This window comes from Temnothorax nylanderi, unplaced genomic scaffold (assembly GCF_030848795.1).
Source record: "Temnothorax nylanderi isolate EJ_2023f unplaced genomic scaffold, tnyl_v1.0 TNYL_tig0082_pilon, whole genome shotgun sequence".
Taxonomy (NCBI): domain Eukaryota; kingdom Metazoa; phylum Arthropoda; class Insecta; order Hymenoptera; family Formicidae; genus Temnothorax; species Temnothorax nylanderi.
Window position 1 is genome coordinate 68,058 of NW_027249144.1, and position 26,235 is coordinate 94,292.

General features: G+C 37.3%; 3 protein-coding genes and 1 long non-coding RNA gene across 12 annotated transcripts; 2 read left to right on the forward strand and 2 right to left on the reverse strand.

Annotated features, from left to right (window-relative positions):
- Window positions 1-210: 210 nt before the first annotated feature.
- LOC139774524 (dystrobrevin beta) lies at window positions 211-16,280 on the forward strand. Of its 6 annotated transcripts, XM_071709868.1 has the most exons (17): window positions 211-720; window positions 5,061-5,225; window positions 5,670-5,886; window positions 6,017-6,099; window positions 6,179-6,330; window positions 6,411-6,519; window positions 6,595-6,761; window positions 6,846-6,973; window positions 7,062-7,160; window positions 7,261-7,342; window positions 7,546-7,584; window positions 7,664-7,782; window positions 8,398-8,563; window positions 8,788-9,110; window positions 10,572-10,717; window positions 14,108-14,167; window positions 14,792-16,280. In XM_071709868.1, the coding sequence occupies exons 2-17, from the start codon at window positions 5,066-5,068 to the stop codon at window positions 15,049-15,051; spliced, it is 2,310 nt and encodes a 769-aa protein (XP_071565969.1). In that variant the 5' UTR covers window positions 211-720; window positions 5,061-5,065; the 3' UTR covers window positions 15,052-16,280. The 6 variants fall into 6 exon arrangements, with proteins under 6 accessions (XP_071565969.1, XP_071565967.1, XP_071565968.1 ...); XM_071709866.1 differs by lacking the exon at window positions 211-720 and having other exon boundaries at window positions 5,027-5,225; XM_071709867.1 differs by lacking the exon at window positions 211-720 and having other exon boundaries at window positions 5,027-5,225; window positions 7,664-7,776.
- On the reverse strand, window positions 4,069-7,936 carry LOC139774537 (uncharacterized). Of its 2 annotated transcripts, none has more exons than XR_011718601.1 (5): window positions 7,789-7,936; window positions 6,378-6,787; window positions 5,999-6,240; window positions 5,638-5,891; window positions 4,069-5,197 (listed from the first exon to the last, which is right to left on the reverse strand). It is a non-coding gene; the product is annotated as an uncharacterized lncRNA (long non-coding RNA). The 2 variants fall into 2 exon arrangements; XR_011718600.1 differs by having other exon boundaries at window positions 7,662-7,799.
- Window positions 16,269-19,474, reverse strand: LOC139774530 (E3 ubiquitin-protein ligase TRAIP-like). 2 transcript variants are annotated; one of them, XM_071709884.1, is made up of 7 exons: window positions 19,342-19,474; window positions 19,155-19,268; window positions 18,587-18,937; window positions 18,379-18,483; window positions 18,221-18,313; window positions 17,975-18,155; window positions 16,269-17,535 (listed from the first exon to the last, which is right to left on the reverse strand). In XM_071709884.1, the coding sequence occupies exons 2-7, from the start codon at window positions 19,265-19,267 to the stop codon at window positions 17,302-17,304; spliced, it is 1,077 nt and encodes a 358-aa protein (XP_071565985.1). In that variant the 5' UTR covers window position 19,268; window positions 19,342-19,474; the 3' UTR covers window positions 16,269-17,301. The 2 variants fall into 2 exon arrangements, with proteins under 2 accessions (XP_071565985.1, XP_071565984.1); XM_071709883.1 differs by lacking the exon at window positions 19,342-19,474 and having other exon boundaries at window positions 19,155-19,335.
- A 110-nt stretch (window positions 19,475-19,584) lies between these two features.
- Window positions 19,585-22,893, forward strand: LOC139774529 (zinc finger protein 277). Of its 2 annotated transcripts, none has more exons than XM_071709882.1 (10): window positions 19,585-20,085; window positions 20,169-20,346; window positions 20,431-20,633; window positions 20,778-20,940; window positions 21,011-21,226; window positions 21,303-21,445; window positions 21,519-21,620; window positions 21,693-22,153; window positions 22,234-22,423; window positions 22,498-22,893. In XM_071709882.1, the coding sequence occupies exons 1-8, from the start codon at window positions 19,916-19,918 to the stop codon at window positions 21,703-21,705; spliced, it is 1,188 nt and encodes a 395-aa protein (XP_071565983.1). In that variant the 5' UTR covers window positions 19,585-19,915; the 3' UTR covers window positions 21,706-22,153; window positions 22,234-22,423; window positions 22,498-22,893. The 2 variants fall into 2 exon arrangements, with proteins under 2 accessions (XP_071565983.1, XP_071565982.1); XM_071709881.1 differs by having other exon boundaries at window positions 21,895-22,153.
- Window positions 22,894-26,235: the final 3,342 nt, after the last annotated feature.

Sequence of the window (26,235 nt, forward strand, 5' to 3'; positions counted from 1 at the left end):
TCATCTCTCTCGCTGTAATTCCTGAACTCTGAAGTTTAACTCGATCGCTCCGCGCGCCCGCGCCTCCGCGGATGAATGATGAATCTCATGAATCCCCGCGAGAGAGATTTCGAAACCGTGTCGCGAGCGTCGCTGCGGTCTGCATTCCCCGTTCCGCGGCGTTCAGAGCGGCGATCTCGGACGATCGGGCGCGCCACCAGCGGGTCGTCGGGGAAGATCCAGCGACACGGCCAGTGATGGCCGCGACGTGCGTCGGATCGGGATTCGTGCGGCGGGCTTGTTTACCGTGACGTCGTTCCCGGCATCCGGGGGTGAATCCGCGTCTCGTTCCGCGCGTCTCGTTAACCGGGATCCGCCGTCCGCGGCTCGCACGGGTCGGCGGCCGCCGTCGGGGTCCCCCCCGCGTGCACGTGCCGAGCGTATATCGACCGCCGCGAAGCGAGGCGGACGTGTTCCGCGTTTTGTCGAAAAACCGCTCCCGCGGCCGTCCGTGAGAGAACGGTCATCCGCGAGAGCGACCGCTCGCGGATTTAACGATCCGCCGTCTCGTCCCCCCTCGGCTCGTAACCCGGTCTCTCTCGCGGGATTTAATGACGGAGCCGGAGCAGCGATAGGAACGTCCGAGAGGGAGGCCTTCCACGGGCACGGGACGACGACTCCACGCCCCCGTCGGTACCCCTTTTTTTCTCGCCGGAGACACGCGCGCGGAGAGCGCCTCAGGTAGGTAGGCAGGTAGACAGATAGGTAAACCGACCGGTAGAACAGGTTAGGTGCCTGCAAGGCTGCCGCGAGGTCCGCTCTTTTGATTTTCGATCTCTCTCTGTAATCTCTCTCGCGATTTTTCTTCTTGAATATATATACTTCTAGATTTTTTAAATATATTTTTTTATATATTTCTCGTCGAGTATGCGGAAAGCACAAAAGTGACACGATTAAACTCGTCATAATTCGACTTAGGATTGGAGACACAATCACTTAATTAAATCGCTACAATAAATGAAAAAATATATATATATATATACATATATCTATAACTAGAATGTCCGTCTATATGTTCCCTAAACCCTTAACTCCTGAACTCTTTGACCCACGAAAAGTATGTATATGAAACCTGAAACCTGAAATGCCCCACTCCCTTCCCCTGATTTCATCCCCTTGATACTTTGTGATATATCACTATAAATTAATTCCAATAATTTATGATTTTTACATTTCCACATAAAATGCTGATGTTCTAGGTATAAGAAGTCTGGGTAATTTAAACTAATAAATTGATACGAGACCGGTATTCACAGTCAGATCTTATATATAAGATCGTCTTAAGTTTATCTTTAGATGCTGTACGACTCAGATGAACTTAAGACAATCTTATATATACATATAAGATCTGACTATGAATAACGGCCTATGAATACCGGCCATAGTCCGTTCTTATTTCAAGACCGTCTTGTCTCAAGTTGCTAGTACGGCTCTGACTGTACTTAAAAACGGTCTTAAATATAGGAACCGACTGTGAATATCATCCTAAAGACTTCATTGATACGCTAGAATTATCGACTACCGGAGTCCGGCTGGTCTTTCCACTTGACCGCGAATACCAATGCCGTGCTTTAAATATTGACGTCTAATTGCTGCTCGAACGTAACGATTTATCCAAAGTGCCGAAATAATTTCGGTGTCCGAAATAGAACGTCGATATTTTGTGGCGCCGTCCAAATCCGTAATATGCTCGAACTCTCGAACTGATGAATATTCGGAACGAGACAGCGTTAAGTGACAGCTTGATACTGATAGGCGCTGAATTATTGATGGGTAACCACGAGGGATCATTTCATTTATTGACATGCCATCCGACTTTGAAATTGATCGAGGAAATTAAGCGCGTACTCCATTCGATCGACGGAATATATAAAATTCAATTTAAAATAATTATATAAATAGATTGTTGGACTTGGCGCCGAACGTGGCAAGACGAGAAACGAGAGATTATCGTTAATGACGTCTCGCCGATTTAACGTTGAATTTTAATTCGCGAATTGCGTGCTTGCGTTAATTGAAGAACATTTTTATACCACACGGCGAATTAATCGAGAGGAGAGGATCATCCTCTCTCTGCTACGCCAAGGACGACTTCGATCAAACTTTCGTTAACTTAATCGGCAATTATATTATCGATCATATTAAATGAGAATTGATGATCAATTTAGCAACAATAGCAACATCGATATTAATTCGTAAGGATATGTTGCGAAAAATATTACTCCAGTTATAAGGGTTCGAACTTGTCTCCCAAGCCGCGCAAGCGCGCGGCTTACGAAATTCCCCGCGCAAACAAATCGGAGCTTTTGTTGCTCGCTTATCACCGTATGTTATACTTCCCGTGTTTGCTAGTAAAATAAATCGAGTAAGAAAATAATTGACTTGTCCCTAGACAAAGTATAAAGTTCAATTCAATTGAAATCAAATAAATACGTTCGAGATTTTGAAAGAGAGAAGCTAACCTTCCAAGATGCGAATGGTATCGCTCTCTGAAGCTCGATAGAAAGCTCTGCGAGACGAGTAATCGAACGTGCCCTCACCGGGTGAGAACACATCAAAACGTCCCGTAAGTATATCGTCGTCGATACCGTCCCCCGATCGCCGCCGGTTTCGATTCTTCTTGTCGTTTCACGGCGCGGCTCCGCGGCTCCGATCGTCGCGTCGGTTCGGCTCGGAGAAATTTTCTCAGCGCGCTGAAGTTGGCCGCGCCTCCCGGTCGCTCCGTTTCGCGCGTTCCTTCAAACGCGCCCGCGGCCGCCCGGCGTTCCTTTCCCGGCCGTTCCCCCGTTTCTTCGGCCGATCTTACGTTTCCCCCCACCTGGCCCACTTATCGTATTGATTCAAACTTAGGCATCCGCGTTTAGTTCCCTCATTCTGCCGAAGCTATCGGGGCCGATTATTCCCTTATTACTTCCTGATCGGTCCATTCCGGTCTGCGATCTCTCGAGCAATTGTTATCGCGAATAGCTTGAGCGACGCGATGCTCGACACTGCCCTCCGAAGAAAGATAAACGCTCGTAGGGCATTCCTCCCTATTTTCCAGATCTCTCGAAGGACATAAACATTCCTAAACAATGCATTATTATTTTCATGAATAATATAGTACTTAGAAAATTTTTAGATACTGAAGATACAAAAAAGGGGAGTATTTCTTATTAAATTTAACTACTAAATTTCTTATTAAATTTCTCGTCAAAATTATTTCAAACTTAGACAATATAATTGCGTTAATTTAAAGATAATTCTAGACAATATAATTTGCGTTAATTTCAAAATAATTCAAGATAATATAATTTGCGTTAATTTCAAGATAGAATTCTGTTTACAATTTTATGAACCGTTAATTTTGACGCATACTTTAACATGTATTTTATATAAATTTTACATATGACATTATAAGTAGAATTTTAATCCGAATTAGAGGTCATCTAAAATGAGCGTACACAAATTTTTATCTCTAAATTAGCATCTTTAATTATCTGAATTATATCGTTTAGATGTTTAGAATGAGCTTGAAATAATTTTAACGAGAAAATTATCAGTAAGAAATTGTTATTAGTTAAATTTAATACGAAATAATTAACTTTTTTTTTTCAATCTTCAGCGTCTAAAAATTTTCCAAGCGTCACGAATATTATTCATGAAATAATGCATAATTCAGGAATATAGCATCACAAATAAATCATTTACGTTGTAAAATTTAGCACATCGATTTGAACGCAAAGAAAAATAAACGCGAGGAGCACGGAAGAAATCGTTGACCGAAAAAGTAACTCTCGGGTGACGAACGGTCGGTTTTAAATCAATTACATCTTCGGATATCGATGTTCCCTAACTAGGTCAATCGTTTACGTGAAGCGGATTGTATCACCATGGTTGAACAACCTTGAATTAATTCTCTTTCCGAAAATATAGTCTTCATATATATCCTTGCAAAAAAAGTCTATAACGAAGAGTCTGCCGTGGAAGAGGCTAATATTAACTCCTTGTCGTTCAAACTGTCTCTCATATGAATGAGTAAAAATCAAGTATTTCATCTTCAATTTAATCTAGTACGAACGTTATCAAATATAGTAAATAATTATACTGTGTAATTGGCTCTTCTTTCAGGGTTGTTCCAATCTTTAAATATCAAAGAAAGAAAAAAAAACAATTATAATAGATGCCTGATTATCTGACATAAACGTCCGAAGTAAGAAGCAATATGCATATTCGAAAGATATTTTTACAGCATTTTACGCAATAGTATCGTAGATTAAATATGCAAATTTAGGTTGAAGATGCTCGCACATTGATGATACGTGGCGCGTTTCCTTAATACAAATACATGGCGCGTACTGTCTAATCGTTACTAATTAGCTCTCTCTAGGACGTCGTTAAGTCGATGATGAACAGTCTCGTTCTCATCACGACACAACTGACGCGTCCTACGAGCTACGAATTAAGAGCAGCTCCGGCAGTTGCGTGTCTACGCGCGATGGACGAAGTGTTCCATCAATTCGCGACGGAATGTATCTACTTTGGAGCTAGAGCTAATAGAGAATGTAATGAGGCGAAGTTAAGTGATGTCGCAACCTCTTAAAATATTCTACTGATATTTTACAAGCGCTGCTAAAAGGTCAATCTTAACGAGTAATTTTGACGAGAGCCGTCGCACTATTCTGGCACGAGAACGCACATTAATATCCCATGCTATTTGTCTCATTCGAAAGAGAGTATCGCGTTAACGCTGTCGTAACGCATAGCTTACTATGCGGAATATTTGTTAAAGAAATACCGAGGCAATTAACTTAATGAATCTACAATTAGTCACTCCAGCGACCTTCGCTTCGCGCATACTCGCCGATATTTTATGCCGCGCATAAATTTACGGCGACTATAATAAGAAAAAAAAAAAAAAGAAAAGAAACAACGCAGTAGATCCCAAGGATCGTTGCAAAACAACATCCGCTACAGGCGGTCACGAAGACACGTGCAGGGAGAATCGATGAGGAGACGCATCATCCGCTCGTTTTTCGCAGTGAAAATGGCAGAGGAAGGCGCGGGTGGATCGGGAAACGGGAGCAGCGGCGAGACGAGCCGTTTGCAGCTTCTCCAGGAGATGCGACAGCAGAACTTCGACACCATACGATTCGCGTCGTACCGCACCGCCTGCAAGCTAAGATTCATACAGAAGAAAGTGCACCGTGAGTATACTCCCTCAGCTTCAGTAAGCTTCAGTAAGCTTCAGTAAGCCTTCAAAAGCAAAACACACTCTGTGAAATGAAAAATAAAAAGAAGTAAAAAATAATTATAAAATCGTACGCTCTGCTACTAGAATGAAGAAATTTACAAAGAGCAGAATAAATCTGTTTGGCTTCTAAGAGGCTCATACGTTGCATATAGTTTTAGAACGATTAATGGGGCAAAGCTCTTTAAATCGCTGCTAGGATATTAACTCAGAAACGCTAATTTTCTCACACTTATACGACTATGCTAATGATAATTAACATGCCTCTTCGTGTCGTCACGTCGGAATTTAAACAGAACGCTGGCGCTCGCGCTTGCGTTAATTAATCTTGGGTGAAGAGATGTTAAGGTAAATGTCAAGGTATGTACCTTTTTAATAACGTATGCATGGTTTTGCGCAGTGCACAACGTCGATATATGGAACGTGATTGAGGCATTTCGAGAGAACGGTCTGAACACGTTGGAGCCGTCGAGCACCTTAGGAGTATCCAGACTTGAAACACTACTGTCTTCCTTGTTTCACGCGCTGAACAAGAGAGTGCCGGTGTCGCAACAGGCCAAAGTTGACGCTACCACGGCGTTGCTAATGAACTGGTTGCTGGCTGCTTACACCAGCGGGTACGCTTGATAAGATATACAATCGTTATTCCTAACACTGTTTGTTAACCGTTTGTTTCTTTATTTTTGTTAAATAGTGTTATATGTAATTGTCGGCTATATATCTAATTACCATGCGGTTTTCTTTCAGGGAGAACAATAAGATATCCGTGTTCTCGGTAAAGGTGGCCCTGGCGACGTTATGCGCGGGAAAGCTCATGGACAAATTTCGATGTAAGCCTCGCAAATAGTTTTCTCGCTCTCTTAATGACCATTGAGCTAAGTCGATTAACGATGTTTATTCTACGAGCAGATATATACTCGCAAATATCCGACAGCAACGGGCACATGATACACTGGAGGTTCGCCGATTATCTGAAAGAAGTTCTAGCTTTAACCGCGGCGGTCTACGAGTCCCCGTCGTTCGGATATTCCGACGGTCTCGCTAACTCCATTTTTCCCCCGGTACGTACGCATTGCACGTATGTGTGCAAGCTGTTCTAATACATTACTCGACTAAACGGATAATGCCTTGTATGCGGCAGAATTCCAAAGTCACTGTAAACGACTTCCTGGACACGCTCATGTCGGATCCTGGACCGCATTGCTTAATCTGGTTGCCGTTGTATCACAGAATGGCGGCCGTGGAAACAGGTAGTTGTGCGAGAAATTAAACACGACGAAAATTGACCGGCGATCGAGATCTCACGTCATCCTTCGTGTTTCCAGTTGCCCATCCTATTATGTGCGACGCGTGTCACAGGGAGAACTTCACCGGGTTCCGATACAGGTGTCAGAAGTGCCATTCGTACCAGCTATGTCAAGACTGTTTCTGGCGCGGTAAAGTTTCAGGGACGCACAATAATGACCACGAAACAAGAGAGTACAGCAGCTTCGTACGTATTTTCGTTGTTCATGTACTCTGAAACATTTTAAATCTTTCGTTATTTAGTTTTCAAAAATGTAATTTTTATCGATAGAAATCACCAAGCAAGCAGATTGGCCATTCCCTGCGAAAAAGCTTCAGATGCGTCCCCGAGAAGGGGAAGAACAGTCTACCGCGATTCCCGGAACAACCCGAGAAGACGCTAGATCTGTCGCATATAGTGTTAGTATCTTTATCGTTGCATAACTTTACAATCGCTCGTTGTGTCTCGGCATGATTTTACAATCCAAATAAATTCACTACGTTCCAGCCCACCGTCACCTTTACCATCTCACAACGGTTTTCCAGATCCGGGATTTATGGCCCCCTTTGATTCAGGCTCGGTGGATAGTCGTTCGACTCTGAGAAGGTAAGCCCGAGCGAAATTTATAATTTATGCACAATTTATTTGCCTTTGCCATTTGCGTGCAGACGCCATGCTTTACTTATTCCTTTTGTATATCGTCCAGTATGGACAGTTCAAGACTGGACGATGAACATAAATTAATAGCACGATATGCACAAAGGTTGGCACAAGAAGCTAGGACCATGGTAAGTCCTTTAACATTTTACATACATTTTACGCTTACTATCTACACAGCCTCGCGTTGTAATTTGCTTAATGTTAAAGCGCAAGTGTTCTTAATCCGTTAAATTTGCAAAAGCCGCGAAAGCCAATTAAACTGTTTTACCGTTTCCATTATCGTGGCCGCTCTCTAGCACTAATATTAATTTCATAACTGCCTCGTTAACAGCCTCGTACCGCGTCCAGAATGTCCCAGGCAGATCAAGCAGTAAGTATACACCGTTTAGACCACCGCTATGAATTCACGTCGCGGATTATTTTACGCGGGACGATATTTTTGCTTACAGGGTCGAGCACCATCGGACATGAACCTGGCATCGTTTGATGCGTCGCGGGCGCAGCGTGAGCTTATATCGCAGTTGGAGGCGAAGAACAAGGAAATAATGCGCGAGATAGCAAGGTTAAGGTATACCTGTGTCGTTTATATTCCTTTATATCAAACCTAAACCTCGATTTCATCCTGTTTACCCATCCTAGGATCACGCATGTTCAGAACGTTCTGTTTCGCTTTGTGTCACCTTGGTTGCATAGCCTGCACAATGAACAAAGAGAAACGATACATATTTATATATTGCCGATTACCAGCGACAAAAGCTGCGTCCCGATATTCACTGTTAGTATTGAAAATCTATAGTTTACGTTACGTACACTATAGATTACGTTAGAAAATCTATAGATTACATTATGTACACTATAGATTTTTAGTACTATCGGCAGTGACTATCGGAATGCAGTTAAAGAGATTATTCGCGTTCAAACAAGTTAACATTGAGCATTCTTGATATCTCTCGAATTGGCATACATATTTATACATATTGACTACATATTCATACATATTCACTAGATTCATATATTAATACATTAATACATTCATATACAACTACATTAACCACACATCACAACGCTTATAAAATGAATCAAGTGGAATATTATCATGTTCTAAGATCGTGTGATATATTCTACTTTTTTATGTTAAATCATGTCTAACAATTCCTCAAGAAATCTTTCATTCTCGCTACAGAAGGCAACAGGAGATAGAAGCCGCGGGTTTGGAAAATCCGGCGTTAATGTCAGAATTGCGAGCTTTGAGGCAAAGAAAGGATGAACTGGAGACGCATTTGGCGACGTTACAAGATTCTAGGAGGCAATTAATGGTACAGCTGGAGGGTTTAATGAAAATGCTAAAGGTATCTTTACTAACATTTTACACAAGGCTGCTTCTTTAAAAGTTAAAAAAATTAAACAGTTAAAATTAAACGAGTTCCAACTCAATTCTCTGTCTCTAAAGATAAAACTTGATGAAGAAGGAGAATCGATGAAATGTGTGTCACGGAAATTTATAATACAGAAAGAATATTGTTTCACATAAACAGGAACATAATTAGTAACATAATGCAATCTATCTCGATAGAATCATCAAGCATCACCACGATCAACACCAAACAGTTCACCACGAAGTACGAAGTCACCGCCCTTGCCACCCGGTGTCATACCGAGCAGCAGGTCGGCACCGCCGACTCCCGGCGGGCCCTTGTCTACACCTCAACAGCAGCAGCAGCAACAACAACAACAGCAACAACAGCAAATGCAGCAACAAATGCAACAACAAATGTCTCAGAGCTATCAAAATCCCGTACCGACAACGACAGTGGCTAACGTGCAAGGCAACGCTATGCTCGGCACGATACAGAATCCCATTCCAGATAGCTTATCGTGCGTTGGCGGCGATGTAAGGTAGGCAAGCATGCACAAAGAGAGAATACATTATAAACGAGAGGATAGAACCTTCTACAGCGCGAAAAGAGCGAAGCAAAGAGAGAAAATTATAAATAGAACGAATATGCGTGATACATAATTGTACACGTGATTCATACATACAGAATAATATATTACACAGTCAGCAATTTATTCACTTAGACATTCCAAGCGAACTTTAGAAATCTATGTACATTCCATGTACATAAAAATATATTCTAACAACGTAGGTACATAATTAGATTGTGTAGTTAAATAAATATTAATTATATCGATATTCGCAATAATGTAAAATAGATATCTTATTGAAGATAGTAGTTTTATACCACGTCGCATTGGACTTAATCCTTCCAAATTATTGTCGATGAAGTAAATGATTTGTATTGTAAAAGGAAATCAACTTTGAAACACAAACGCTCGAAAAAAGCAGGTTCATCACTTATATATAAAATATATACCCTGATCGTATGTTTATTAAAAAATTGATTTCTCCCGTCGATATTATTGTAGCAATTGACATAGAAATATTGCACAGTATACGATTACTTCACAATTAGCTAAAGAACTCCTAAATTATCCTGCATGCGAATATGAGCGATTTCTAATTAAGCTAGTATTAAGAACAATGTGGTACTAGCGCGAAATAAGTGACAGTACCTCGTAAGACGTTACTTAAATCGTCAGATTTATATCGACCTATAAATATATATAGTAGATATATTTGTATATCCCATGTCATGTCGCTTTTAACCCTGTTTGAGTAATTTCTTTTAATTTTTATTAGGTTCAATATGTAAGTTTCTTACATGAATATCCTCTTTTAGTTTGCTATCATTATTAGTCATCTTAAATGTATCATTTTTTATGTACAGTATAAAGTATAAAAGCAGCTATCGTGTAAGGAAAGTACTGATGCGTTGGATATAAGTTTGACGCGTATAAGTTACCCATCCGATCCTTCTTTTCTGCTAAGCTTGTGTAAAACCACCATCCACCTTTAAAACATTGTTATTATTTATTACGCAAGCGTTGCGATATGTAAATATATCTTGCAAGTACTGTAACGGTCAAACGCGGCAGATATCTTAATAGATCGGAGACGAAGCATTTTTGCGATGCGTTCACAACTTTTGCCATATTGATATATTTTTGTTAGATTACAGTATATCATTACATTAGACACCAATAAATATCGTAGCTTCCTGAAATCGTGCATGTGTGTATTGTTATAATCGATGAGTTGCTAATTTTAATTTGAAATTTTATTGACGCTTATATGTCTTGATCGCGAGTAATTATAGCGAATTGAATGTGTAAGAGTTACGTTAAGCGGACTGAATAATGCTTGTGCAATAAAAATTGCATGCTGCGATTTTTGTTTAAAGAACTTTTTATTTGGAAATTGCTTCGCGCCAAGAAAATAGAGATTTTCGATGTCAGGTCTGCGTTCAGGACAAACAGCTTACCAGGGAGCGGTTCCAGCAGTGCCAATAATAGTTTGGGCCGATCCTTAAGAAACGACTTACTGGTAGCTGCCGACAGCGTTACTAATGCCATGTCAACGCTTGTGAGGGAATTAAATTCAGGTATGTTAAATAATAATGCGCTATAAAATTGATTAGTATCAATAATAACGATTGATAAATTGGACGTAGATGTGTAAAAGCGGAACTTGATTTGAAAATATTCCTCGATTAAGAATGTGTTGGAAAAAATTGGGAAGAAAACGTGCGTTACAGTTAAATAATGTACGAGAGAGATTTTTAGAATTTTCAAAATTATTGTAAGAGAGTTCCATCAAACCGACGAAAATTCGTCTGACAAAGCTACGTCCAGTTGTGCTTATAGTTTTAAATAGTATAATTACACGATACCACTCAGCCTTTCCGTGATAGTATGTCAAACTCAATACATAGTTGGTACATAAATTTCGCAGAATATAGGTATTACTATCTCACACAATCAAAACTGAAGGTAATTTTTAAGAGGCAATAGCGCCTCGTCGTGAGTTGTACAGATCAATTTGATATTGCAAGCTTTTAGCTACAAAGTATGTTAGCATTTATCGCCGTGTTTTAGCTGATGGCATGTTAGTAATACGGATCATTAAGCGATTTCGTTATCAGTGGACCCGTAAATATGTCAAATTCGATTGCTCGGAGGCGAGGTGAGCAATAGATAAACTGATCTGCATTCACCATATTATCGTGAAGTAGTATCTTTACAACAAAACCATATCTATATTAATACTACACTGTTTATTACTATTATTGCTACCATTTTTGCTCCTGCTACTCTTTTATTGTTATTACTCTCACTACTATCACACTGCTGACAGATGTACATATTAACTAGTTTGCGTGTTTCATGCCATTTTATAAGAAACGTTTCTTCTTCACCTAATCGTTCTAAACATATAAAACAGATATATTTTGAATTTTTCAAGACGGTATGTTAACTTCTCGCACACTGTATGTATACCATTATTTTATTATTTTTAATTTTAAAACTGCAAGAAACAATACGACGCAGGATTTATCTTTCAACTACTTGCTAACATTTATCTCTGAAATATTCTCAATCATCGCATTTGAGCTGAATGTACAGGCATGCCACGTCGCATTTATATTCTCTCGTGTCATCAAAGGATCATATAGCATGAAAAAGATGCGACTCTTCATCTGTTCCTAGTCTTGATATTCATAGATGATCTGTGAGATGATCCATATCAAATGCTGTCTATACGTAAGAAATTCCATTGGATATACTTGAATCGAACTTGGATGCACCTTTATGTATATATACGTTCGTATTCTGGAAAATCGCGTAAGTACAACATTCATTGCAGGAAGATGAATAATGATCGACGTGAATCCTATCGTTTCGATCGTAAAATATCGAGATAAGTGACTCTTGAGTCTAGTTTTTCACAACATCTCTTGCATTATACACAATTTTTGTAAATTTTTAATAATATAACAATGACTATATACGCGCAAAAAGCATAGATCTTTTGAAAAGATGTAAATACAGAAATATACATATGATCCCTTATTAAAACTATTACACGTTCTTCCTGCAGTTATGTTCGTTTTGATGCAAAACCTTTTTTCCTACTTAAACTTGATTGGAAATCATTATTTAACAGGACCTCGTTATTTACTTGCACATTTAAACTTTAGTTTTAATCTTAAAATACTATTATTTTTTCGAGACTTCAACGATTTTCTTTATTTATATTCTAATATCTAATGGTCGAGGGAAAGTACAATATGAGATACTGTGTATATTTTCTCTATACGGTTGGTTTCTAAAACGTTTGGTATAATTTAACCGCATTCTACTAAACAAAGTTACGAGAAAAGTTTATATGAATAAATGCCATAAACACGTCGTCTCCAGATACAAACCGTACGCACGAACTTTTCTCATTACTTCTGTTAGTTGGGCTAAGGGCTAAAATTAGTCCGAACGGTTGGAAAATACACTGTATATTTGCCTGTTACCATCTCTACACGGTTTCATTTATTTTCTTTCTAGAATAGAGTTAGTTAATATTAGCCTAGTGGAATAGCACATGGACTACACTACACGCAAGGCCACAGATGACAGCAACGACAATCTAATCCGCAATCCCAAGAAATTCCCAATACACATTAAATGTTACTTTGTACAGAAAATTTCGAGACCTGGATTACTTTGTAGACTAACAAACTCGTAACTTGATACACAAGCGTAAAATAAAAAATTAGAACTCAAAATTATCTAAATCTTATATAAGACAGCGTTACACAATAAAAAGATAATTAGAAATATAGATAAACGAAATTATAAATATTTCGATATGGATAAGGACATATACAGTCTGTCTAACAAGAACGTGACCGGCAAAACTTTCGTTTGGAAATTGTTACATCAAGAATTCAAATAATCAGGTAATGGAACTTTCCTCCTGCAACGTGTTGTAGAGATCTCGGTTATTTTCCGACTTTCGTGAAGGAACGAAACTGTGTTTAGCAATTCGAAGTCGTCTTCCTTTGTACGCATCCATAAATATCGCAAGAATCGACCGTAAAGTACATAAAAAGTGAAGATGTAAGCCATTGTAAGCAAGTGACTAAAGCGGTTTGAAGAACCAAAAACCGTCGATGATCTACTAGAACGTAGAATGTAGTGCGGTGTGAAAAACGATAGATAAAGATAGATAATAGATTATGGAGATAGTTTCTATTATGTTCTTCCTCGACCAGCGAAATTGAAGAAAAAGAGTATAAACATATCCCGCGAAAGTTGTCTACTCATAATTTGAAATTCCAATAAAAAAAATTTTCCGAAAGATACGTCTAAAAAAGAACTGCTCGAACGCATGCAAATATCAGTGATTAGGGCAATGTTACCTTCTCTAGTGGAGCTTCTTTTTGGCACAAACTATTATCGGCTCATCTTGGTTTATTCCCAACAGACTTCTCCAGCAGATCGTTATATATCCGGTAAAGATTTGGGACTGTTTCTCAAAGTAAGAAAGAATTTGACACTTTATCCATTAATCCAGTAATTTGAATGATTCAAAGTCGTCTTTGTACCCAGTGAAAAGAAGAAAATGGTATCGAAGTGATAGACATCAGGCTAATACGAATTCTCGAGAATATCTGAAAACATATAAAGCTAAAGCTTCGTGAAAAAAATATGGATTTTAAATGCCAATTATCGACAACGGTGGCGATTAAACAGTTTATTATATAAAAGTATCGATTAAATAATGTTGCAATTTTTTTCATTTTATTATAATAAATAATATCAAAATTATGCCGGTCACGCTCTTGTTAGACAGACTGTATGTATACCTTCTTAATTAAATTTGGCCGAGACAAATAGACATTTCGAGATATACTGTATACAATATACAAATGACACTTTAGACGTGTTATGGAATGTGTGTGATGCACCCCCCGTGAATGTGTCCTGGTGGCTTGCAGACTCAGACCAGGAGGACCATTCTCACAACTCGGGGCTAATGAACATCAGAAAACCGCTAGGTAAGTATCTCTACGTCGACTTTGAGACCTTCATTACTATTACTTTCGTTTGCACCTTAGATATTCGCAATGTCGCTCTTCTAATCGAAGCAATTCCCGTAACTTTTCAAGCGCTGATTATCTACGAGTTTCACGTTGACATTTCGGTTTAATTTTTTCTTTGATACTTTCAACATTAATTTTGCCAAGATCAAACATGTACATATATGTACATACAATATATGTATATATATATATTCGTATTCATATTTTAAAACATCTCTACATTTCTATCATCTTCATAAGCATCACGCACACACTACGATGTATACTTCTGACGATAATATTAAGATAAGTTGTCCTATGAATCTTTGTCGTATATCTTCATAAATGATTATTCTTATTCATCTATAGTTATAAGTCTATATATGTGCAAATATCAGATAATATTCCCTTGGTACGACTACGTAAACCTTGTTCGAAGTTGAGACCTACTTGGGAAGAGAAAGAGAGAGAAATGGAATTAAATTCAGCGAATATGCTACTTTATCTTTTATCGTTTGAACTAAAAGTGACAAATATAATAAACGATCTCAGTATTCTAGGGCGACTATACATTTTGAAACGGATCGCGTCTACTTATAGACTTTGAAGCCGGAGAGGATGGAGACGATAGCAGCGGCGGTGGGAATTCCTGGCGAGAGGAGCTGCAACGGCGTTATCAGCAGGAGAATGACTTTTTGGCGGAATTGCGATCTCGTAACAGTATACCGCAAACACCGTCGGCCACGCTGTCCAACGAGCAGGAGCAGGAGAGAGGCGAGAGAGAAGAGGCGGACGGTGAAAAGGAAGACGAAGATGAAGCCAACTGGGCGGAAGCGGTGAAAAGATGGGTCAATCGATAAGTTGATCCAGCAAGGAGTACTGGGCGTTAGGTGTTGAAGATACAAGTTTGGGGAATCCGATGAAGAAGACGTGACAGCGATCGAATCACATACACATACACGCTGTGGACTAATACTTCGATATTAGTATACATTGTAATCTTAGGAAGAATTGAATGTCGTGCGATTACGAAAACCTATGCATTTTGTAAGGCGGTACTTGCGGTCGAAAAACGACGCGAAAATCGACGAACAAATCGTACGGAAGTCACGAAGATTTTCACGTGTACGAAACACAAGTACCGTAATTCATTCGTAGAATGGCATTTGTATCGTGAGCATACAATGATTTTGCTACTCCATTTATTTGCAATTTGTGATGTAATAAGACTTTCCGAGTTTGTTAAATATACACCCATATATATATAAATACGACTCGAAAATAAGCATTTTGCGTTTTATTACATTTTTTATTTATTGTTATAATTGTTACCACCATTTGTAATTACTATTAAGCGAATTAAATGCGATACACAAGAGTACTGTACGTATCTTGTAATTCCATTGCTTTAAAGCTAGTATAATTTTAAGGGAATGTATATGTACATATTAACTGACGAAATGGTTTTGTCATCTCGCAATATTACTCATTCACGCAGACATTTATATTATAAATCATACGAAAAATTTTGCACAAGTTACCATACCATTGACCAAGCCTGAAATAATTAACTGTAACAGTAAGGTGATTGCAATTAAATCAATTTTTTAATAAATTACGAGTTTAGCGAAAACTTGGTTTGGAGAGCCAAAGTGTGTTTTTGTACATTCGTACCGGCGCTTGACGTACAATAAACGCTATTAAATAAAAAAGTAATAATATATAAACGAGTAAAAAAAATATTGACGCATTAGATGACGCTTCAAGTGCTGACTTTGAATTCGCATTTACAATTGCAGAGTAAAAAGAGTAGAGGAAAAACGAAACTAGTCTTACGTACAAAATACTCGTTTTTTTTTCAGTTCCTAGGATATAAGAGAGTATTCCGATTAATAATCCAATTGTTAAAACATGACTGCTACTGATAAGAACCAATGCGTTTTGTAACATTTAAATGGCATGCCCTGTCCGCGAATCCTGTGTATATATACATATTTGACGTCAGAATTCCTTTTGTCTATCTCTTTACGTATGAAAATGATGTAGCGCCTATGAAAACTGAATAAAAGTTTATAGATAGACATCAAAATGGTTGTTTATTTTATATAATGGTTATTATACAATGTTCAATTTAACTCGGATAATAATCTTTTATTCTAATAAACTCATTCATAATCTGACTAATCATAATTGTTCTATATTATCTCTTTTTATTTTGTTGTCTTGTATCCTGGAAATATTTTTGGCATATTTTTGACATAATAAATTAAATCTAAATTAATAAAAAGACATGTAGAACTTAATTGGATAGAACAAGCGATTTTGAGTTATACGTTGAGAATCGCGTGAAGGCTTCTCTTGAGGTAGATGTTTACAAATGCAAATGCACATACACACAAAATATATATTCTGTATTAAAAAATAGTTTTTAGATTAATAAAATCTTGTTACAATACAGCATGTTGATATCTAAAGTTATACAAACCAATTTTTATATTAATCTCAATACAGACTTTAGCATTATATACCTTCGTGCAATAATATCTCTATTAGTATTATTGATACAAGATTCGAAATATATTAATTGGAAGATCACATCTGCCATATAAATTGTCAGTAGAAAAATAATATAGTCAATTGTTGCAAAGAAATTGATAAAGACTCTTTATTTTAGATCCGCCACTATTCTAGACTCCCTCTTTAAATTGGAATTCTCTTTTTACTTATGCATTTCTTTCTCCGTATTGTTACGTAAGTAACAACATGGAGAAAGAAGATAAAAAAATATACGATATTTTTACATTGTTAGTGTACCATCAAGAACAAAGCTAAGTTCGATTATAGTCAATTCTAGATTTAAATAAGAAGTTTAAATAAGAGTGAAAATTGAGATTCCACTACTACTAAGAGAGATAATTCGAGCCTAATATTCCAGTATATAGGATTCTATTCTCTGTTCATAATTTAATAAATGTAGCAGATGTTGACGTAAACTGTAGCAAGAATAAATTTTAATATTAAATTGCTTTTTATACGAATGCTTAATTTAAAGATAATAGTATCACGAGAGACCTTTTAGTTTTAATATTTTTTTCTGCTTTGATTGTGACTTATTCCTGCATTAACGTATCAATAATATCGTAGTGTTTCTCGCTCGTAGTTACATCATTTGTCTTATCGCTACTGTTACCTGGTAAACATAAAGATAAACGCAAACGTTTCAGTCTCGGTTTTTTTGTAACAGTTGGACACTCGAACGTGTCGTCGAATGTGTCATTAATGATTTCAACTTCTGGAGACGATGAACCATTTTGATCTGCAGTTTGCTGTTTTGCGTTTACTTGCTAAAGGATAAGAAATCAATTATGCATGTAGGAGAATATTGAAGAAAAAAATGTTATTTAAAATAACTTAACTTCTTCAACAACAGAATATATAATCATCTTACATATGTAAATAATTAATTTTGATATTTTATATGCAAAACTGTAGAGAATTAATGCTGGTCCCTAATTTTTATTGCTTTGGAAAATCTTATATAATATATAAGAGAATAAGAATGCTTATTATTATATCATTTATATCGTGATACATTATGGACTTGAGAATTATTTCTATTTTTCAAAATACATTATTACATAATTATACAAAATACGTTAATACATAAAGTACAATATTATTAAATCCATTATAAAATACAATATTACAAAAATTTTCATCAAAAACGTATGTTATGGCAGAACTAATTTCCATTACAGTGGATTCCAGAATTAAATTAATTACCTGGGTAGAAATATCTACTGTCCGTACGTTAATCAAAGAATTTTCATTGGAGTTTCTTTGGCTACTAGATTTTGCAATACAGTTTTGGTCCGTAATCTTATGCAGCTTTTCCAGTTGATTAATTCGATGTCGTAGGGATAAATTTTCACTTTCGCTAAATGCCAAACGTTGCTCGAATTCTCTAAAAACAGAAAAAAGTAGAATAGAAACGATAAAGATTTAGTATTGAATAATGAAAATACGTACGAGGTCTTAGATCGTTCTTCCGCTAGGGAATCGCGATGCATCGTAAGTTGACTTCGAAGACTTTCGATTTTTCTCGTTTTCTTTAATGATATCCTAAAATCAATGGAGAGTGAGCTGTAAGATATCAAGATCAAGATATATGTATAAACTAGACATACTCTTTCAAATCGGAAATGCAATTAAGTAAAGTGTTGCGATCTGTCCTATTTCCAACCATTTCCTGTACATCCTCAAGCGTACCCATTGACAACGCATTATGCATGCTGCAACAAAGATCAATTTGAGCAATAAGCTGCCAATGCTCGACTTAATTACACGAGACGTTCAACATAAATATAAACGTACTCTCGGAAATGTTCCACTTACTTTTCTTCCCAAGACAGCTTCTTTCTCAGAAACTCAGACTTTTCCTTAAAATGCTTTATCTGTTCCCTCAGGGCATATATAACCGAGTTTTTCTGATTGATCTCGCTTTCCACCTTTCGCACTTCCTGCCTAAGGCCAGCATTCTGTTTCTCCAGAATCGAATTCTTCGAGGTGTAGTACTTGATATTCTTTTCGTTCAGTAAGATTTGAAACTTTAGGCTGTCGATCCTGCTTTGCGAGGACAAATTGTCCGCATTATCCGCGACGGTCTCGGTGTTCGAAACCGTGAAGTGAGCCTTATGGATCCTATTCTCCGTCACTTTGGCACGACATTGCGGACATGTCTCCGATCTGTGGAACAAATGTGAAATTAGTTAAAACGTTCGATCGATTCGTCGTCTCCTTTATAAACAAAATTGGAAATTTCATGACAAAACAATGGATTTGTTTTATCCGCACCCTGGAAAGAGGGAGACGGACGACGGAAGATGCGGAGAGCGAACGATACTGATAATACGCGTCGCATTCGTAGGAACATGATTGAACATAACCGATACGCCGTATTTACCTCTCGAGCCATTGCAACAGGCAGCGGTGATGAAACACATGGCCGCAACGGGTGAAAAAGATGTCTTCGGACGATATCAGCAGGTCGTGACAGATGATACACAGGATTTTCATTCTGCATGCGATGAAAGTGAAAACGAGGCGCATAAACGACAGCGATCGGCTCCGTCTTCAGCCAGCGTACTTACTCATGGTCTGTTCTTTACAGCTGAACTGGCTGCACTAGTTCAGAGTTCATCCTTTTCCTTCCAATGTGGTGTAAAAAAGATAAACTCTGAACTAGTGCAGCCAGTTCAGCTGCAAATTGTATTCGCAGTGCTCGCACTCGCACTAGTCCACGCATCCACGCTAGTCGCGCATGATCGTAGAACAGCTGATGGGAGCCTAGACTTCTCCCCCGTCCCCCCGGCCCCCTCTCAATCACGCCGCCATTCGCCGCTCACGCAAGTCACGCAGCTCGCAGCTCCGGATCTTGTTGCTGTATCGCACGAACAATAGTTGCGTCAATCTGTCGAGATTCCTCGCCTCGAAGTCACAGAATGCATATATCCCTTGATAGGAACTGATAGGAACTTTGGCCGGTGCTAAAACACTTTGAAGGCTTCGAAGCCTGGAGCCTGGACATCGCAGCAAGATTCCTCGTAGCACGATACAGATTGCATTTGCAAAAGTTAACATGCGTTCTGTCAGCTAACAGAAAGAAAATATTTTTAGTACGAGGGTTTTGTTCCGTAGATTGGATTTAAAGTTCTCAGATGCGTGATGTACAAGTCGCAGTTCGTCGGCTTGGACGATAAGCCGTGCGATACGAAGTGCCTGTTGTGCGACCGCACGTTTGTCCTTCCGACAAACGAGACGGATTTTCTCACGCATTTGTTTAAGGCGCATCGCCTCGTTATAGCCGACGTTTGGAAAATTGCCAATTTAAGGAGGTACAATGACCAATTCTTATCTTGTTGCCTGTGTACACGTCTGTGTACTTTGCAGTTAGATATAATGATCCTGATAATTTCAGTTATGTACATTACTGGAGCATAAAATTTATGGAAGCACCGTTGACGACTTATTGTAGTACATTGCTAATGGACTGCACGCCGGATGGACAGCCAAGTAAAAATGAACATTATTTCCTGCTCTCTGACTGTTTGTCGGAGGACAAGACTTTGAGAGACGAAATACATCGGGCTAAACTGGTATGTCTATCAACAAACAGCTAATAAATTGATATGTAGTTTATGATGGCCCTCTTTGTAACGATATGGAATTATTATTTCAAGGAATGGATATTGGCGAAACAAGCAGCTGAACGTGCGGATACCAGTTTCAAACGCGGCTGTATATTCTGCCGTACTGAAATCTGTGGATCACGTGCCGAGTATATAAAACATCTTTATCAGAAGCACAATCTTTACCTTGGTAAACCAGAAAATTTAGTGTTTGTCGACGAGCTTTTAGACAAAATCCAAAACAATGTTGAAAGGTATAACATTAAAGAATCAATGCATACATTACAATTGAATCTGCATGTACTCCAATAACATAATGTAGTATATATTAATGTAGTATATATATATTTTTTTAATAAAAATATTTTATACAAAATTATCTATGTCAATCTTTTTAGTTTAATATGCATTTATTGCGAGGGAACATTTAAGGATCGTACGGTGTTAAAGGAACATATGCGAAAAAAATTCCACAAATGTATAAATCCTCACAATAAAACGTACGATAAATTTTATATAAATAATTATCTGGAGCCAGAAAGGACTTGGGAAAAGAAACAGGTAATGTGCGATTTGAGATAAGAAATGTTAATACGTCAGAAATATAATGATTTTTTTTTTATTTCTACAGGCTAATTCGAAAACAAATCCTGACGTGGGAGGTGGCAGTAGCGAAAATGAAGATGAGGAAAGTACTTGGTCTGATTGGAATGACGAATCTATTGGGATAACGTGTCTGTTTTGTAATTATAACAGTAATGAATTTACCTGTGTCCTGAGACATATGAAAGAGACGCACAGTTTCGATTTTGAAGAAACTGTCAAAGACTTGACTTTTTATCAAAAAGTAAAGAACTGTCGCGTAACCATTAGCTTTATGTTTTTAACGATATACTTTTCTGCAACGTATTATCAAATTACAGGTGAAAGTAGTTAATTATATAAAAAGACAAATTCAATTAAAACGATGTATTTTCTGCGAAACAGAATCAGATAACGTTTTAGAGCATATGAAGAATCAGCAACACTGTAAAATTGCCACGCAAAAAGTTTGGGATCAGCCAGAGTAAATATGATTGGAATTACACAGAATTTATCTATATAAAAAATTATATTAAATGTTTTACCATTTATTCCAGATATTATTTTCCTATGTCTGAAAATGACTCGTTTTTGTACAATCTTGACGCAACTAGTAACAGCGATGAAGAAAGCGATGTTGAGAATCTTACTGAAGCAATGTAAGTATATATTGGAAAAAAATGATACATCAATTATAAATTAAAACAAATAATGCATTCAAAAAATTTCAGGTGTAATTTATAAACGATTTTCCCTGAATGGAAGCTAAACTTTATCCAGTATTTTAATGAAAAATTTTTTGTTAATTTATGTTATCGTGTGAAGTATTATTGCATCCTTATATATTAAGATTTCATATATATTTCTGCTGTTATTATCTAATAAATTTATCTATATTGCTTATTATGGTATACATTTTCTTAACTGTATAAGGTACAATAATCCGGACGTTTCGGCTCCACATTGAGCCGTCTTCAGCGGTGCAAAAATTAGTAAGATTAGATTAGAAATGATGAATTATATAGCTAGAAATTTTACTGTCAACAATTCTGCTTGGATTAATCGTCGATTGAGTTATTCAGAATTTACGAGGCGGACCTGGGAGATGACATCTTAGAAGATAATTCGGACGAGGGGAGCACCAGCGGCGAGGATTATCCGTTGGATTCAGACTTCAGACGATGTGCAAGAGGTAATTAAGGACAGACGTGTTGGAAATTTTCAAATTTGTGACTTGATCAATGCTCGTTCTTACGAATGTATATCTTTCAGCTTCTCGACTTGGAAACCAGATTGCAGATACGCTTACGCATATATTGCTCTTTACTACATTGGAGATTATTTGAACTGTGCCGAGGAGGCTGCCCATGTTTTTCTGACTATCTGTGAAAATATGAGGGATAATAAGGTCTTCAAAGATGCGGACTCGGCAATTGAATCCGTTATAGAAAACATAAAAAGCGTTAGTAGCTTGTACACCTATACATTAACATAAATGTGTACATTATAATATATTATTATTAAATATATACTTAGGTTGATTGGTTGCCACAAGATGTACAAACTTTAGCGACGTTAAGAGAAGCTGGCGTTTCCATTTTGCAAGGACCAGGGGCCGAAATGAAAACCGTTTATACGTCCGCGGCACTCTCCTAGCTCCACCGATAGCTAGCAGCAGCGAAGATAGAAATTTTAACCTGCAAGAGGAACAATCAAAAGAATTCACAAAGAGATTTTCGCAGAGACATAGCGATGACCCAAGCCTGTCGAGAAAGAGTATACTTCTGTGCTTGAAGAAGCTGGAATATTATTTATCATGGGTAAGAAGCGCCGGGACAGGAGTCTTTTGTAAATGCAAAGTTATTTATTGATATACTGTATTGATATACATTGTGCTGTCATTTATTAAAATAAAAAATAATATTCTATTAATATGTCATTTAAATTAATGACTCTATCTCTAATTCTTCTCCCTACACGTTCCTTTCTTTCCTTTCCTCTACGCACCGTTAATCCCGCGAGAGTGATTTAACGAGGAACACGATCAAAGCGCGTGCCGCTGAGAGTTCAAACGAGAATTCGTAGCGCATCGGTGTGCTGTGAATGAACGTACGTCTTGAGCGAAGACGTGTACATATGCCGGCGTTACGTGTGTATGCATACGTTTCTCGGTGTAGCCAGTCAAGGAGTATCCGATCCGATGGTGTCGCTTGATAATTAGCTCGCGAGCCTAGGAGTCTCGATGATCGCGAGAATCGTCCTCGCGATCGCTCTTCTTTTCCTCTTTTTTTTTTTACGTCAGCCTTGCTTTTACGCTACGGGTGTGTATGTGTGTATATGTGTACGTGTATTAGTTTTAATCTTTCTCCTTCCTTCTGATTTACGTTTCTATCTCAATCGTCAGTTGACTTAATTGTACACGATATAGCTATATTATACAAAATATGCACTTCAAAAATATCCGACGCCACGGACCTTTTGAACCACAAAATGCTCACGCACTCCCACGTTATTACTAAAGTCGTTTTAAATAGGTGGCGAAGAAAAAGTGCTGCTGTTGGAGCTGTTGCTGCAGCTGTTGGAGCTGTTGCTGCTGCTGTTGGACCTGTTGCTCCAGCTGTTGGAGCTGTTGCGTCTGCCGTTGGTCCTCTTGCAACAGCATCATTATTTGTTGGCGTAGCAATTGTTGCTGGCGTTGCAATTGTTTGCAGGCTTGCAGGAACATAATATCCTGCAAACCAGGTTGTTGTTGTTGAGGTTGATTAGGACCCCAATGCACTAGACGTTCAGCTAACAAAAATGTAATAACTACATATGTATAATCGTGAATTGTAATATAAAATCCGATAATATACGTATACATATAATTTTCGATAAAAATGCAAATGAAACTTGTAAACAGAATTGCAAAAAGTACCTGATTTTCTTACTTGATCCTTGCTCAAGGAACGATACACGATTTTCCTTTATATTTATTCGTGTTCAAAGGTTCTCCTAAACCAAATGCCATACCAACGCCCTACCCGTCAATCGTCCTGCATCCAAAGTAGTCTTTATCGCGAGTACGGTCGACGGACAATATTAATTGTATAGGTATTTATTGATATAGCTTGATACCTGTGTTTCGCTACGGTATGTAACTACTTTAAATAAAAAGAACCAAGTCGATATTTCATCGGGCCTAAGAGATATGGAGAAATTCGTGAAAACATATTTTACCTCGTTTCACCCCTTTAGGGATTGAACTTATAAAGCTTCTTTCTTATAGTGGATGCTTACAACATGGCAGGAATATACGCCCCAATTTCATGAGTTTCTAGATTTAGGGGTTTAGGCTGGACGTTGATGAGTCAGTCAATCAGTCAGGACATTTGTTTTTATATATATAGATTTCAGAATTATAGGTATTACGCAACAGAAAAATTTAATGATGACATATCGTTACACGCGTAGTACTGTGTTGTGTGTGTATATATAAATACATATACCAATTTAGTATAAGGTAGAGCAATGTGAAATAAATTTTAATAGCTTAAATATGTATTAAGAAATATATTTAAAAAGTTGTATTATTCGAGACGATAAATTTGAAAACGAAAATAAATTCTGTAAACTATGCGTCTTTCAATAGATCTTTTTTAAACAAAACAATAGATGTTTTTTAAAGAAATAACTGAAATAATAATAAATAATTCAATAATATTAAAATACAAAACTGAAATTTTACAATACATTTATTTATTAAAATAAATATATTTTAAAATGTTCATCGAAATATTCCGTAAATTAATTTTTGTCTTAACTAGACATACAGACGCGCGGTACGTGCTATTTAGCTTTAATATTATAGGTAAAGGTACCGTTATATTATTATTAAGCTTTATTTTAATATCTCTATGCAGAATAGCTAAAGGAACAGAATTACATATGAATAATTATTCAGTTCTATTTAGAAGATACTCTGATGACATCAATATATCATACAAAAAAATACGTCCGGAGAACCCCCCAAAGCTAACGTACCCTCGTCCGCCGATTTAATTGAATGAACGAACCGCAGCTGGTTCGTCGCGTTTGCTTTGGGAGTGCCGTTCAAGTAATCGGACTAAAGGACTTTTTTAAACGGGAGTGCCGTACAGTATCGCGCGAGAAAGACTTTTACTGAAATTAGTCCGCGCGCGATTGTAGTTTATTATCCGCGAGTGTTTCTCGCGAGTGTCCTGTGCGGTGAGAGGAGAAGGCCTGACGTCCTGAGAGGAGGAGGAGGTCTGAGAGAGACATCGGGCCCCGACGGAGCAACCATGGGGTGAGTATCATCTCTTATCTGCATTATAATTCTTTACCATTTATTTAGATTGTTTTATCTCGATAAGTTAAAAATAATTTGAAAAAGAGAAATTATTCAAAATTTTATTCTTGTAAAGATCTTTTTCGGTAAATAACTAATTATTGCTAAATATCTCATTAAAAGACGAATTAGAGACGCGTAAAAATTATCTTTTAAAATGTTGATTATTTTGAGCATTTTTTAAATTTGAATCTCATGTTTGTATGTTACAGTATCATCGTAACTACGTGGCCTGCACAACTCCGTCCGTTGCGCATCGAGTTGGTGAGTCAAAAAAATTATTTTTTTATTGAGGTAACAAATCTACGATTAATCAAATATAGAGCATTGTATCTCATGTCGAATTACGACCATAAATTACGCTATAAATTACGCTATAAAAATATTACATCAGTCACGCTATCTCAAAACTTACAAGTAGATTTGTTGCCTTGAAATGGATGGGCTAAAACTGATTACGGAAAATATTTAATCTTGGTATCATTTGTTTATTGATGTACTGTGCGATTGTGCTTGAGAAAATACTCGCACACTTCGCACGCACGCAGCTATCAAAGAGCTTATCATCGTTCGAATTATGTTGACAAACTGCCGCGTTTTGTATAAGTAACTTTTGAATAAAATTAAGTACATTAAATTTTGGAAATTTTGTTACGTAGATTAATTCTGCTTATAATTAGAGTAATAAATATTTTAGAAACACAAGGGAAACAAGAAATAAAATAATACTCTGACAATTAGTACAAAGTATTGAATTTTGAAATATAAAATTTGTATTTAGATTCCTTTAAAGAATTATTTTTGACATTATTTTTCTTGAACAAAAGAGATAAGAATAAGATATCGTGTTATAAAAAAAATATCTGTAGACAGGGAAAAATTATAAATTAGTTAGGATGTGTTTTATTTATACCCTTTATTTGTTC

Coding starts and splice junctions, on each gene's coding strand:
- LOC139774529 (XM_071709881.1), top strand. CDS start 19,916: ATGTACAAGTCGCAGTTCGTCGGCTTGGACGATAAGCCGTGCGATACG. Junction 20,941..21,010: donor GGACTTGGGAAAAGAAACAG/GTAATGTGCGAT, acceptor TTATTTCTACAG/GCTAATTCGAAAACAAATCC. Junction 21,227..21,302: donor ACTTGACTTTTTATCAAAAA/GTAAAGAACTGT, acceptor ATCAAATTACAG/GTGAAAGTAGTTAATTATAT.
- LOC139774524 (XM_071709866.1), top strand. CDS start 5,027: ATGAGGAGACGCATCATCCGCTCGTTTTTCGCAGTGAAAATGGCAGAG. Junction 5,226..5,669: donor CATACAGAAGAAAGTGCACC/GTGAGTATACTC, acceptor GGTTTTGCGCAG/TGCACAACGTCGATATATGG. Junction 6,974..7,061: donor CTAGATCTGTCGCATATAGT/GTTAGTATCTTT, acceptor ACTACGTTCCAG/CCCACCGTCACCTTTACCAT.
- LOC139774530 (XM_071709883.1), bottom strand. CDS start 19,300: ATGCGCCTCGTTTTCACTTTCATCGCATGCAGAATGAAAATCCTGTGT. Junction 18,314..18,378: donor TGCATTTCCGATTTGAAAGA/GTATGTCTAGTT, acceptor CATTGATTTTAG/GATATCATTAAAGAAAACGA. Junction 17,536..17,974: donor CAGTAGATATTTCTACCCAG/GTAATTAATTTA, acceptor CTTATCCTTTAG/CAAGTAAACGCAAAACAGCA.